Here is a 14,538-nt window from a genome sequence, read left to right as displayed (position 1 = left end):
ACTGTGAAGCATTGTGGAACGAGCATCATTATTTGGGGCTGTTTTGCTGCCTCAGGGCCTGGACCACTTGCAATCATTAATGGAAGAATGAATTCAAAAGTTCATCAGGATGTTTTGCAGGAAAACCTGAGGCCGTCTGTCAGACAGTTGAAGCTAAAAAGAGGATGGATGGTGCAACAAGACAATGATCCAAAACACAGAAGTAAATCAACTTCAGAATGGTTTCAGAAGAACAAAATACACGTTCTGGAGTGCCCAAGTCAAAGTCCAGAAATTAGGGCTGTCAAAATTATCGCGTTAACGGGCGGTAATTAATTTTTTAAATTAATCACGTTAAAATATTTAACGCACGCACGGAATGACCCACTCACGCATTGCTGCGAACAGACTACAATAACGCGCCGTTTTAAGTACATTGAGAGCTAAAGGCAGAGACAAGCGAGTGGAGTGGACACAGGCATTCATAGGGGCATTTGGCCTCTCTTCCACAATAATTATAATTATTGTGGCGAGCAACGTGGGGAAGAATGACAGGAGATGATTTTTTTTCTTAAAACCCTGTATTGTACACAATGCAGAAAAAATATACCATTTGCAGCCACCGCTGACAGTCATGGTTGCCCAACTTCCCATTATGCATTTGGGCATTTAAGAACAGTTAAGTCGTTACAGTATCATTTAGTGAAAGCACAACAAAAATAAGATTCCTATCTCTCAAAAAAAATAAAGTTCACAAAAATCTGTGATTTTGACAGATCACATTTGATGGTATTTTTATACAGAACTGTGAGAAGTTCCAAAAGGTTCCGATACATTTTCATACCACTGTATTTTCGAGTGTTTTGAACAGGAGTAAATTTTTCGCTCAATAACCGCTGTAGCCATCCTAACCTTGTGCATCCCTTAAGATATCTGGGCGGCAGACATGTCTTGAATTTTGTTCTGCTAGCAGCGGGTGTCATTCAGTTATTAGGGAAAATCATCGTTTTTGAACATTTATTAATTGTAATCGAATCGCCACGTGTCGAATCTCCATGAATCTAATAATCTATGTATTGGCACACCGCTACGATACACGTCCAATCATGTGGCTCTTTTCATCTTTTGCTGTGACTTTTCAAATAAGTTTATCACTCGTTGATACCCAATGTATCTGAACTGATAGACCCCCGATACTGAAAAGGGTATTGCGATGGCTGCATGTAAACATGGTTCAAATTGATTTCTGTCTCCGTCAATGGCAGTGAATGCATTTCTAAGGAAATAAAAGCAGATACGGGAAAGATGTTTTAAGATGTTACCTGTGTCCGCAACAACAGGCGTTTCTGTGATAGCGACGTTCCCATCGGCCCGTCGCACACTTGTGGTGACCCTTGTTTTTGAGGTGACGGTCGACAACAAGACTGGCGCAGATGTGGTCATTTCTTCCCAAACAGAAATAAAAAGTTTGATTTAGAAATCGCCTTTTGTAACACGAACCCTAACAGACGTACAATCATGTTATTGTTTCAACTCCCCCGTGTTCTCAGCGTGGCTTTTAAGGCCTTATGTGAAAGCCAAATAATAAAAACAAAGGGCGCTCAAACAGCATATCGGGTGGAGGTTTTCCCCTGTTAGGAAAAGCTGACACGGAGCTTCCTGCGCTGCCACAGAGTGAGCGTTGCGGTCCGATTTTACCGGGGACAGGAAACACGTGTGAATGTGCGGATGCTTAAGGAATGTTTTTGTTGTGAGTGCATTGCGCGCACATCACATGGAACGTTGCGAACGATAGTGTTTGCCTATGTAGCGCCGGAATGGCGGGCCCTAATAAACTTGCATGCATATTTTCTGTCTTTCCTGTTTTTGGCAGGTACCGCTATGAATTATGATTCCCCCTATTGTTGTTCTAGTGTGAAAATCTTGTACGAGCTACTTTTAGCACTGGCGGACGGCCAAGTCAGAATTCATTCCTTCAAATAGGGCTGCAGCTATCGATTTCACTAATCGATTAACCTACCGATCCGAATAATCGAGTGATTAAACATTAATTAAGACATTTAATGCAGAATACATTTTAGGCGATGTAAAACAATGAAAAAAACGGTTTATGCTATTGCAAGCATTTATTTTGACTTGCCAAGATTTTACTTTCAAAATCGTATTAAATGTGAATACAAAAAAAAAAAAACCTGTTTCTTCAGACTATCCAGAATTGACTTTCATTTCACATGAGCAATAAATGCATTTAAAAATTAATTATACTCTTATCTTCAAACGGTATAAAAATATAAATGAAGATCTAAGTAACGTAAATGAATAATTGGCGAACTTGCATTGCAAAAGTCTGCTAACTTAAATGCTATAAAATGCAAACTTTTTATTTTATTTTATAATGCTCTTAACAAATTGTTCAAACACATATTCCCACAAAAAAACTACTAAATATACCTCAAAACTAAATTGCGAATGCATTAAAAAAAATCATATTTGGTCAAACAAAAACTTGTGTTGGTCTTAACAGGGAGCAGTTGGATTCAGCCATGTTAGATGAGTTATGTCATACTCACTGCTGCCACTAGGGTGTCACCCAAATCAATAAAACTAAATGCAATGCTTTTAAAACAAATCATTACAACGCCACAAATTAAATAAAGCCTCAAAACTGAATTAGAAGCTTTTTTCTAATCGAATTACGCTATTTAATCCGTTAATTGCTGTAGCACTACCTTGAAATTGTTTGAATTAATTCCCACCTGTCTATTTTTTACATCTTTACAGGGACAATACTCGATCCGAATATAAATGGGGAAAAAAAAAAATAATAATAATAATAGGCATGTCCCCGATCTGATAACGTGATTGGAAATCGGGCCGGATCATGTCATTTTTAGAAGATCAGAATTGGATGAAAAAGATGTTTTTAAAATGTACAGTGGTATGGAAAAGTGTCTGAACCTTTTGGAATTTCTCACAATTCTGTATAAAATTGCCATCAAATGGATCACATTTGATCTTTTTCAAAATCACACAGATGAAAAAACCTCCCAAACATTCATAAGTTTTCATATTTTAATTTGACCTATTTTCCCCCTTTCTGTCATTGTTTATTCCTACCAGGTGTGTGTGTTTTATAGTGGGCAGGGCAGCTTTGAACCACTCATCAGTGACTGGGCAGTGCACACGCCTGACTTAAATTGTTTGGTAAAAAAATAGTTTCAATTGCTCTATAAATCTCCTTAGGCAGAGGGTTAACTTACTTATTTTTCCCCCTTCTGTCATTGTTTGCATGCTATCCTCATTAAAATATGAAAATCTATGAATGTTTGGGTGGTTTTAGTTAAAGCATTCACTCTATTTTCATCTGTGTGATTCTGACAAAGAGCATGGTGATTTTATGCAGAGATGTGAGAAATTCCAAATGGTTCAGATAATTTTTCATACCACTGTATTTTTATTTTTATTTTTAATTATTAACTTAATTGGCAATCATCGATGGTGATCACTGTGGCCGTCAGTCAAATTGGATTGGACATCTATTGCCGTCAGTGGCAGTGAAACATGATCACTCTTCCCAGTTCAAATTAATTGGAGGTCAGTCGCTGTCAGTGTCAGCGAATGAGTTGCAAGCAACAAAATAATCCAGCAGTATAATGATTAGGTATGTCTCCCGATCAGATTCACGTGATCGGAAACTGGGCCTGAGCAAGTCATTTTTAGACGATCGCAGTTGGGTGAAAAAGATTGGCTTTTTGATTTTATTTTATTTTTTAAATAGTTTAGAAGACTGGATTGGAATAGGGTGGAAAAAGAATGCTTTTACGATTATTTTTAATTGGTATAAAGAAACAAAATTAGGATGGACAAGTATATTGTCAAAAGAAACAAAAAAAGTATGTTTTGTAATACCTAATTTAATTACCAAGGTATCGGATCGGTACTCGAAATGGGCAGATCTTCAAAAAGCAGGTGACTTGTACTCGAACTCTGGTGTAAAAATATGTGCTTGGGACAACTGTATTAAAAACTAGAAAATGTCATTTCTGGAGGAATTGCGATAGTTGCTTTGCTGTGATGATTGGTCTTCCTGTCGATCGAATTTACGTTCATGGGTGTCAATGGCATTGACATACATCCGCGTCAATAGAATAGACATACATGAGTGTCGTGGGCATAAACTGCTGGCCAAAAGTATTAGCACCCCTGCAATACTGTCAGATAGCGGTCAATTTCTCCCAGAAAATGATTGCAATTACAAATGCTTTGGTAGTAATACTGTCCTTTATTTTGCTTGCAATGAAAAAACACAAAAGAGAATGAAAAAAAAAATCATTGTCATTTTACACAAAACCCCAAAAAGGGACCGGACAAAAGTATTGGTACCCTCAGCCTAAAACTTGGTAGCACAACCTTTAGATGAAATAACTGCAATCAGCCGCATACGGTATCCATCATTGAAATTCTTACAATACTCTGCTGGAAATTCAGACCTTTCTTCAGCCAACTGCTTCAGGTCTCTGAGATTTGAGGGGGGCCTTCTCCGAATTGCCATTTTCAGATCTTTCCAGATGTGTTCTATGGGATTCAGGTCTGGACTCATTGCTGGCCACTTTAGAAGTCTCCAGTGCTTTTTTTCAGTGCTCTCAAACCATTTTCTAGTGCTTTTTGAAGTGTGTTTTGAGTCATTGTCCTGCTGGAAGACCCGTGACCTTTGAGGGAGACCCAGCTTTCTCACACTGAGCCCTACATTATGCTGCAAAATTTGTTGGTAGTCTTCAGATTTCCTAATGCCATGCACACGGTTAAGCAGTCCAGTGCCAGAGGCAGCAAAGCAACCCCAAAACATCAGGAAACCTCCGCCATGTTTGACTGTGGGGACTGTGTTCTTTTCTTTGAAGGCCTCGTTTTTTTTCCAGTACACTCTTTTCCCAAAAAGCTCTACTTTTGTCTCATCTGACCAGAGAACATTCTTCCAAAACGTACCATAGAGTCCCTTTTCATTCAGACACCAACGGGTAGACACTGTTGTACCCTTGGACTGCAGGACAGCTTGAACTTGTTTGGATGTTAGTCGATGTTCTTTATCCACCATCCACTCAATCTTTCATTGAAATCTCCCGTCAATTCTTCTTTTCCATCCACATCTAGGGAGGTTAGCCGCAGTACCGTGGGCTTTACACTCATTGATGACACTGTGCACTGTAGACACAGGAACATTCAGGTCTTTGGAGATGGACTTGTAGGCTTGAGATTGCCCATGCTTCCTCAAAATTTTGCTTCTTAAGTCCTCAGACAGTTCTTTGGTCTTCCTTCTTTTCTCCATGCTCAATGTGGTACACACGACGAATCAGGACAGCGGTTGAGTCAACTTTAATCCATTTTAACTGGCTGCAGGTGTGATTTAGTTATTGCCACCACCTGTTATGTGCCACTGGTAAGTAACAGGTGCTGGTAATGACACAAATTAGAGAAGCATCACATGATTTTTCAAAGGGTGCCAATACTTTTGTCCGGCCCATTTTTGGAGTTTTGTGTAAAATGACAATACCCCCCCCCCCCCCCCCCCCCCATTCTCATTCGTATTTTTACATTTTAAGCAAAATAAATACAGATATTACTACCAAATTATTTGTAATTGCAATCATTTTCTGGGGGAAATTGAGCATTATCTGACAGAATTGCAGGGGTACCAATACTTTTGGCCAGCAGTGTAGATGTTTATGGCCATCATTGGAATGGCTATACATGATCGTCAATGGCATGGCCAGTTGAATGTCAAGGGGCTTTAATGGGATATTTTTGGTCAAAAACCACTACCTCTAATAGAGATATGTTTTTAGGTTGGAAATCAGTGGGAGTTAATAGAAATGTTTTTGTGCCATTGAAATGAATGGCGAGTAGGGCCATTGGAAATGAATAGGAAAATTTGTTCATTAGTGTTTGGCGAATTTGGGCGGAGCCATACTTTTTTTGATGCATGATCGCCTGGTGTGCCTTCAATATCCTGAAATTTTTTATTTGTAAGTAATACCTCTGTGAAGTTGGCCCCCTATCAGACGCAGATTTATAGAAAATCTATGCTATTTGTTTGTGCTGCTATCATTTTCGAAATATTAACTGGACCCGAAATGGTGCCATTCGTTTGTGTGTCCTCTGTTATTGAGAGAGCTGGTATCCTTCGTCAGCTGCGACGGAGGTGCTGCGATTGACGTCATCACTTGAAATTAATATCTCAATATCCTTAAAACGATAGCAGCACAAACGAAAAATTTTTACACCACAAATTTAGCATAAACGCAGGGCTCCATTTTGGGTCCATTTTACAATAAATGGGGGCTGCCTGACGCGTGATCACTCGAAATTACCGTATTTTCCGCACTATAATGCACACCTAAAAGCCTTAAATTTTCTCAAAAGCCGACAGTGCACCTTATAATCCGGTGCGCCTTATATATTGATCAATATTGAGCCGAAACAGGTTTTTTTTATGTGTGTGACAGATTTTTACAAATTTGCAAACAAAAACGGGCATACAAAATTGCACTATTATAATAAGAAAACCACAAATAACACTGCATCATAATATACAAAGTCTTACTTGCTTGCTATGTTTGTATTCATACACGCACACACAAACACAGCCTTTATATTTCAAAGAAAGAATTGTTCACAATGGCCTGGTTTGGTTCCTTTTTTCAGGACACCTTGAACTTCATGTCCAAACTGTTGTTTTCTTCACTGACCAATTATAACTCAACATTTTGGGACCAAAAAGACAAAAAAAAATCCCCCATAAATTTGAATAAATCGTATTATATTTGATAATTCAACATAAGCAGCAGGTATAGTCACAGGCGTTTTTGGCCTTTATACATGCTCTGGTCATATACAGTGTATACATTGCAAAACAGTGGAAAAATGATAACCCATCTAATGCAAAAAGGGTGACTGTGGTAAAGAAAAAAGTTCCCCTCCACTATGTGATATAAATGTTGCACTACATTTTTTACCTTGCTGTTGTGTTGCTGTTTTGTTGACATTCCCTTTAGTGCAGCACCATCTAATGGATGCATAAAATAACCCCAGCCCCAGCTGTAGCGTTTATTCTATGCGCCTTATAATGCGGTGCGCCTTATATATGGAATTTTTAAAAAAATATGTCATTCATTGAAGGTGCCCCTTATAATCCGGTGCGCCTTATAGTGCAGAAAATACGGTACTCTCTCAAAAACGACAGCAGGACAAAAAGATTTTTACATCACAAACAATTGACACAGGTTTTAGCCATTTTTAATCAAAATGGGGGGCTGGTTGACCTCAGACTGACTTATAAAATAATTGTTAATATCTCAAAAACGATCGCACAAACGAGCACAAACCTGGCACAAACGAATGACATAATTGTTCAATTAATTTGCCCCTGATGGGGGGGGCAACTTCACGGCGGTTTGGACAAAAATGATAGTACAAGTAGCGTTTTGAAATTTCACTGTTTTACAAATGGTAATTTTTGGGATGTCAAACGAAAGAGCCTGCCTTCCGGCCGTTTTGATGTTTGAACGGTGTCGGTGGATCAAATGGTTTTGGCTGGGAAGTGCGCCGAAGAAACACCATTGGAAAATAAGATTATTATAGATAGTAGCTTTTGCCTACAGTGGTGTGAAAAAGTATCTGAACCTTTTGGAATTTCTCACATTTCTGCATAAAATCACCATCAAATGTGATCTGATCTCTGTCAAAATCACACAGATGAAAATACAGTGTCTGCTTTAATTAAAACCACCCAGAAATGTATAGGTTTTCGTACTTTAATGAGAATAGCATGCAAACAATGACAGAAGAGGGGAAAAATAAGTAAGTGAACCCACTGCCTAAGGAGACTAAAAGAGCCATTGAAACCAATTTTTACCAAACATTTTAAGTCAGGTGTGTGCCCAATCACTGATGAGGGGTCTAAAGCTGCCCTGCCCACTATAAAACACACACCCGGTAAGAAATGTTTTGATGGAAGAAGGAGGATTGTCTGATGTGCATCATGGCTCGGTCAAAAGAGCTGTCTAAAGACCTGCGATCAAGGATTGTTCATTTGTATAAATCTGGGAAAGGATTTAAAAAAAAAAAAAAAAAACGTCTCTAAGTCTGGATTTTCATCAATCGACAATCAGAAAAGTTGTCTACAAATGGAGAGTTTGGCACCGTTGCTTCTCTCCCAAGGAGTGGCCGTCCACCAAAGATGAGGCCAAGAGTTCATTGCAGAATACTCAGAGAGGTAAAAAAGAACCCTAGAGTGTCTGCTAAAGACTTACAGAAATCACTGGCACAGTCCAATATATCTGTGAACACATCAACTATATGTAAAACTATGGCCAAGAATGGTGTTCTTAGGAGGACTCCACAGAGGAAGCCACTGCTGCCTAAAAAAACAAACGTTTAATGTTCACAAAAAGGCACTTGCACATGCCACAGAAGTTTTGGCAAAATATTTTGTGGACTGATGAAACCAAAGTTGAATTGTTTGGGAGTAACATAGAATGTTATGCGTGGAGGAAAAATCGAACAGTTCACCAACATCAACAACTCATTCCCACCGTGAAGCATGTTGGAGGGAGCATCATGACTTGGGGCTGTTTTGCTTTCTCAGGGCCTGGACAACTTGCAATCATGAATGGAAGAATGAATTCAAAAGTTTATCAGTATGTTTTGCAGGAAAACCTGAGGCCGTCTGTCAGACAGTTGAAGCTAAAAAGAAGATCGATGCTGCAACATGACAATGATCCAAAACACAGAAGTAAATCAACTTCATAATGGTTTCAGAAGAACAAAATACATTTTCTGGAGTGCCAAGTCCAGATTTGAACCCCATTGAGATGCTTTGGGGTGACCTAAAGACAGCAATTCATGCCAGACATCCCAGGAATCTGACTGACTTACAGCAGTTTTATCTAGAAGAATGGGCCAATATTGGTTCTGATCGATGTGCTTGACTGATCTGCAGCTGCAGGAAGCGTCTGGTTGAAGTTATTGCAGCCAAAAGGGAGGGGCAACAAAATATTAAATGTGATGGTTCACCAAATTATTTTTCCCAAGTCTGTCATTGTTTGCATACTATCCTCATTAAAATATGAAAATCTATTATTGTTTGGGTGGTTTTAGCTAAAGCAGACACTGTTTTTTCATCTGTGTGATTTTGACAAAGATCAGATAACATTTGATGGTGATTTTATGCAGAAATGTGAGAAATTCCAAAAGGTTCAGATATTTTTTCATACCACTGTATTTTCCTCAGTTAATGGCTTTACCAAATGGAATCAATTCAGCACTTAGCCAGTTCAAATTTCGAAAGAAAAAAAAATCACCATATATGGGCTGAACACCCTAATGCAAAACTACCATCAATAATAATAATGATGTCATTTTGAGCTTGTAAAGTAAAACTCACCGAGACAATACGGGCAGCACTGGCCCTTGCGTAGGACGGGGACCCTGCAGTTGGCAGGGGGACAGCGCTGAGAGAAACACTGAATGGTGCCGTTGTTGCAGATGCAACTGGTACAAGCGTTGGTCTTCCAGGAGTCTCCCGCCAGCAGAACGTCTCCCTCGTTGGTGATACAATACTCCTGCTGGCTGGTGTTCACTGGCAGCAGTGGACTCTGGGTCTCCTCTTTGGATGCACACAAACACCATTCAAGTAAGGGAAAGTTCCTTTCAGTTAATCATTAGTTCAGTGTCAAGTCGTAGTGGCCCATCGCCAATTCAAGTGGCGCAAAGAAACACATTTGCACTAATTATTGAGTAAACACTAATATCTCATTAGTTGAGTTTTTTCCTTTCATCCAATTGTTTTAGGTTGTTTTAATTACCTGACATGTTTCGGCGAACACTTCCGCCTTCATCAGAGAGTCACTGGTGTTGGTATGACGTGTCTTTCTCAGCTGATGGATGAAGGTGTGACTCACCTGTCAGATTGACAGAGCATGTAAGCCCCTCGTCCCTGTTGATTGACCTCGAGCCCTGCTTGCGGATCTCAATGGCCTCCCTGATCCAGCGATGATGTATGCTTTTTTCGGTGCGGATGACTTTGGCCTTTTCTCAGTCCATATTGTGGTTTTCCCTTTTGCGGTTATCAGTGATGGCTGACTTGTGATGTTCCTGTTGTGCTTGTTCTTTTATTGCCCTTGTTTGTCTCATTGTTGTCTCGTTTTTACACTCCTTCTTGTGTTCTGTTTTTCTTGTAATAAAGCCTCCCTGTCTCCCCGATGTATAATTTATTGCATGACTTGCATGGAATTTCATATATGGAATTACATTTGTTTTCCGGGTGGATTTTGTCCTTTGGATGGACTAATATCTGGTGATGTTGTGTAAGGTTTGTGTTTATGTTGTATTTTCTTAATGACACTTTGGATACAGTCCGATCAGGGACGCCATTGAGATCAGCAAGCAGGGCCTAAGAACCATCAACAGGGACGAGGGGGCTTACATGCTCTCTACTACATGGACCAGCATCCTGGAAGAGTGAACGGTCAGCTGAGGGCATGACTCGCCTGTCAATCTGACAAGTGAGTGAGTGAGCCGAAACATGTCAGGTAATTAAAACGACCTCAAACAATTGTCTGGGATAAAAGAAAAAAAAAAAAATCAACTAATCTATAAGTCTAGACAAAACGAACTCAGTACAACTACTAATATCTCATTTGTGATTTATTTTACAACTCAGCTTTGTCAGCCATAAAAATATTCATATAGCATATAATACCAGTACAGCATATTAAAATATGCAGTATATAAATGTATGTGTCAAATTTTAGAGGCAAAATGGCCCCATGTAGAGGAAGTCTAGAGTCCTGTATTGGTAAAAAGTAATAGTTCGTTTTAAAAATAAAATAATTTTTCAGCTGTATTTGTCGAAATTAATGTAATGAATACCACATGCTATCAAAAAATGCAAATGTAAAGCTGTGAATAATCTTTTTAATATCATAATTTTTAATTAAATTTATCAGATCAATTATTGAGATACAAAATATTTGCTGCCAACCCTACCACTTTAAATGGATTGCCTGTCTAACGCCTTCAGTGGCAGCCAATGTGTTAAATGGAGGCGGACGTATGTGCTCGTAATTTTGCCCTCCAATGTATTTTCTTGTCCAAATTCTAAAATCATCAGGGAAGTCCAACAAGACAAGTGTTAATGTTGGATGAATTAAACAAACAAACAAACAAACAAAAACAAACAAAAAAAACAACTGAGGGGTCATCTAACCGATGGGTGAATTAAATAATTAGGGAGCGTGAGAAGGCAAGACTAGAAGAATATGTCTATTCAAGATGCTTCCCAAATGGCAAGTATGAACAAAGGATTCCAGCAAGCAGATGTTCATTCAGTCTCAAGACTCATCTGCATGTCTTTTCCAATTCTCCAAGGGACCAAAGCCTTGGCTCGAGCCTACCCACATCCATCACAGGGCCTAGTCAGTGGGATGAGTATTATTCCCGCATTCCTGTTGACCGAGCCCAAATATATCAAAGGCCGGGCCTCCCGCAATCTGTTTTTGTGAAGGCAGATGCAGGGATAAGGTGGGAGCAACATTCTCGACGAGAAGCTCACAGGGGGAGTCGTGCACTGTGTCACGACGTGGAGGCATGGAGGACCCAAACGCAGGGAAACGGGGAGTAAGGTAGGGCGTTCGGTGAACTAAAACTGGAAGTCCCGGGGTTTTTTTTGGCTATAGAGACCAGACGGGCGTCAGATGACACCGTTACCAAACTGAGTACCTGGCTTTGTCAAAGAAGCAATCAAGCATACAACCCCCCTACACCCTCCTGTGGAGTCGCTGCCTAGGTGTGAAGGGGGGGGGGGGGAGTTTCACTCTGGATAGCTGCAATTAGCATCTTGAACATTTGCAAATCTAGGGCTCCCTTGGCTTTGTCAAACACGGAGGAACACGGAGATGGCCAGTCGCCGTGTTCTACAATAGGATTGACATGGCAGCACTGAATGAAATGTGTGTTGTATCAGGCATGCACCGGAAGGCAAGAGAGACGGGTGGATTTCTTTGTGGGTCTTGTCAAGGAATGGGATCACTCCCATGTAGGCGCAAAGAAGGCGCAGAAGGAAAAATTGGTTCGGCAACAACCTCCAAAGGACGAAGTGTCATATGTCACCACATAAAAAATGTTTTATTTTTTATTACACCATGTCTTGTATATACTTTCTTTTGTCGTCTCTTTCCACGTTTTTTTTTATTGATTAAAAAGCTTTTTTTGTGCAAAAAATGAGTTTGTGTTGTGCATCATCAGCCTTCCATCATCAGCAATATGAAGTGCTCTGATATCTTAACAATTTTGTCAAATAGTGCACAATTTGATCACTTTAGACAACCATAATGAGCAGTTACTAAACACTAAAACATACGTAAATAGGTTGTCCGCCCGATTGCCTGCCTGAGCGGTCCACTTAGCCCTGCCCTGCAAACACTCAAGATGCTAATTGGAGCAATCTAACCCTGCGGTTTTGTGAGTGTGAATGGGAATGACTAATGAGGACCTCAATGCTCACAAAAGATATGCTGATTAGAGTCAGATGACCCTTCTCTGGATACAAAAGGGATTTGTATCAACTGATCTACCCTTGGTAGATCTAATGGTGACAGAAAATAAAGTACAAACAAAAGTCAAGGATATCAAACAAAAGATATCGAAACTCACCTGTAAACACAGGATCATAAACACAAGGACTTTGACGCAGGAATAAACAACGACGCAACAAGAACGGGAACCGGGCGCTTAAATACACAGACAAGGGGTAACGAGACAACGAGGCACAGATTGGTGACACAAGAGGCAGCGGATTGGTCAACACACAAGGAGCAGGCCACAACAGGTGAAATCAATGGGTAATCACAGGTACCAGACACACTAGCAGGGGTCCCCAACCTTTTTTGCTCCATGGACCGCCGGCATGGATTAAAATCCTACAGCGCACGCAAGGTCCCGCTGCTGAAGCCAGTGCATGTCCAGACACATATGAAGTTTGCCACTGACCATCTGGATGATCCAGAGAAGCAATGGGAGAAGGTCATGTGGTCGGATGAGACCATAATTGAAGTTTTTGGTCTAAATTCGGCTCGTCGTGTTTGGAGGAAAAAGAAGGATGAGTACAACCCCAACAACACCCTCCCAACCGTGAAACATGGAGGAGGAAACATCATTTTTTGGGGCTGCTTCTCTGCCAAGGGTACAGGACGAGTGCACTGTATTGAGGGGAGGATGGATGGGGCTATGTATCGCCAGATCTTGGCTGACAACCTCCTTCCTTCAGTGAAAGCCCTGAAGATGGGTCGTGGCTGGGTCTTCCAGCATGACAACGACCCAAAGCACACAGCCAAGGCAACTAAAGAGTGGCTCCGTAAGAAGCATTTTAAGGTCCTGGAGTGGCCTAGCCAGTTACCAGATCTGAACCCGATAGAAAATCTATGGAGGGAGCTCAAAGTCTGTGTTGCCCGGCAGCAGCCCCGAAACATGAAGGCTCTGGAGAAGATCTGCATGGAGGAGCGGGCCAAAATCCCTGCTGCAGTGTGTGCAAACCTTGTCAAGAACTACCGGAAACATTTGGTATCTGTAATAGCAAACAAAGGTTTCTTTACAAAATATTAAGTTCGATTTTTGTGATGTATCAAATACTTATTTCATGCAATTAAATGCAAATTTGTTATTTAAGAATCATACAATGTGATTGTCATTTTTTTTGTATTAGATTCCGTCCCTCACAGTTGAAGAGAACTTATGATACAAATTACAGACCTCTACATGCTTTGCAAGTGGGAAAACCAGCCAAACCGGCAGTGTATCAAATACTTGTTCTACCCACTGTAGGTGCTAACGCACAGCTGCGCCGCTACCGTAGCGTGCCATCTCTCTCGCTCTTTGATGACGTAATTGCTGCAAGAATTCCGATTTGTGAGACTTGACAGTTCAGACCGCCGCAACAATCTGGAAAAATGTGGCCCAGATCAGATTTGAACCACATACGAAAGTGACCCAGATCGGATTTGAAATGGTCCACTTCTATGCGACTTGTCCCGTTCAGACAGTTAAGTTAATGCCTCACTCGAGTCGGAAAAACATGAAAAAATCGGATTCATGCATTAAGATCTGTAGTATGAACTTAGCCTTAAGTAACATGCTGTGAAGAAAAGATTATTTAATGGTTCCATGCTGTGTTTTTGTTTGTTTGTTTGGTATCAGGCTTATCCTTTTCTTAATTTTATTATTATTTTTTTTAATGACTGTGGTCAAGCCCGCCTACTGCGTAGTTCAAGCTAGGTGCTAATGCTAATTTACAGCCGTCCTGCTTGTCGCTTGAGAAACAGCACTACTGCTTGGGAATGCACGAGAACGTGCGCAGGCCAGTGTTTTCTATTGAATTGAAGAAAAAAGGGTTTTTTGAGGCCAGTCTCAGTTCTAACGTCAGGGCTATTTGTACTCATCAGGGCATTGGTGAAGCAAGCATGGAGTACAAAAGTATTTTAAATGAACACAAAAATACCTCAAAGTACC

General features: G+C 40.3%; 1 protein-coding gene across 1 annotated transcript in view; it reads right to left on the bottom strand.

The window, feature by feature from the left end:
* crim1 (cysteine rich transmembrane BMP regulator 1 (chordin-like)) overlaps nt 1-14,538 on the bottom strand; it is a 127,475-nt gene that overhangs the window by 9,590 nt on the left and 103,347 nt on the right. The window contains exons 12-13 of the mRNA XM_057859292.1: nt 9,419-9,640; nt 1,302-1,424 (exon numbers count right to left, since the gene is read on the bottom strand). Coding sequence (XP_057715275.1) covers nt 1,302-1,424; nt 9,419-9,640 — 345 coding nt within the window. The remainder of the gene's footprint in view (nt 1-1,301; nt 1,425-9,418; nt 9,641-14,538) is intronic.

The sequence above is a fragment of the Corythoichthys intestinalis genome, chromosome 15 (assembly GCF_030265065.1).
Source record: "Corythoichthys intestinalis isolate RoL2023-P3 chromosome 15, ASM3026506v1, whole genome shotgun sequence".
Classification (NCBI taxonomy): Eukaryota; Metazoa; Chordata; class Actinopteri; order Syngnathiformes; family Syngnathidae; genus Corythoichthys; species Corythoichthys intestinalis.
Note: the sequence above shows the minus strand (reverse complement) of the source record. Positions and strands in the feature narration are given on the sequence as shown.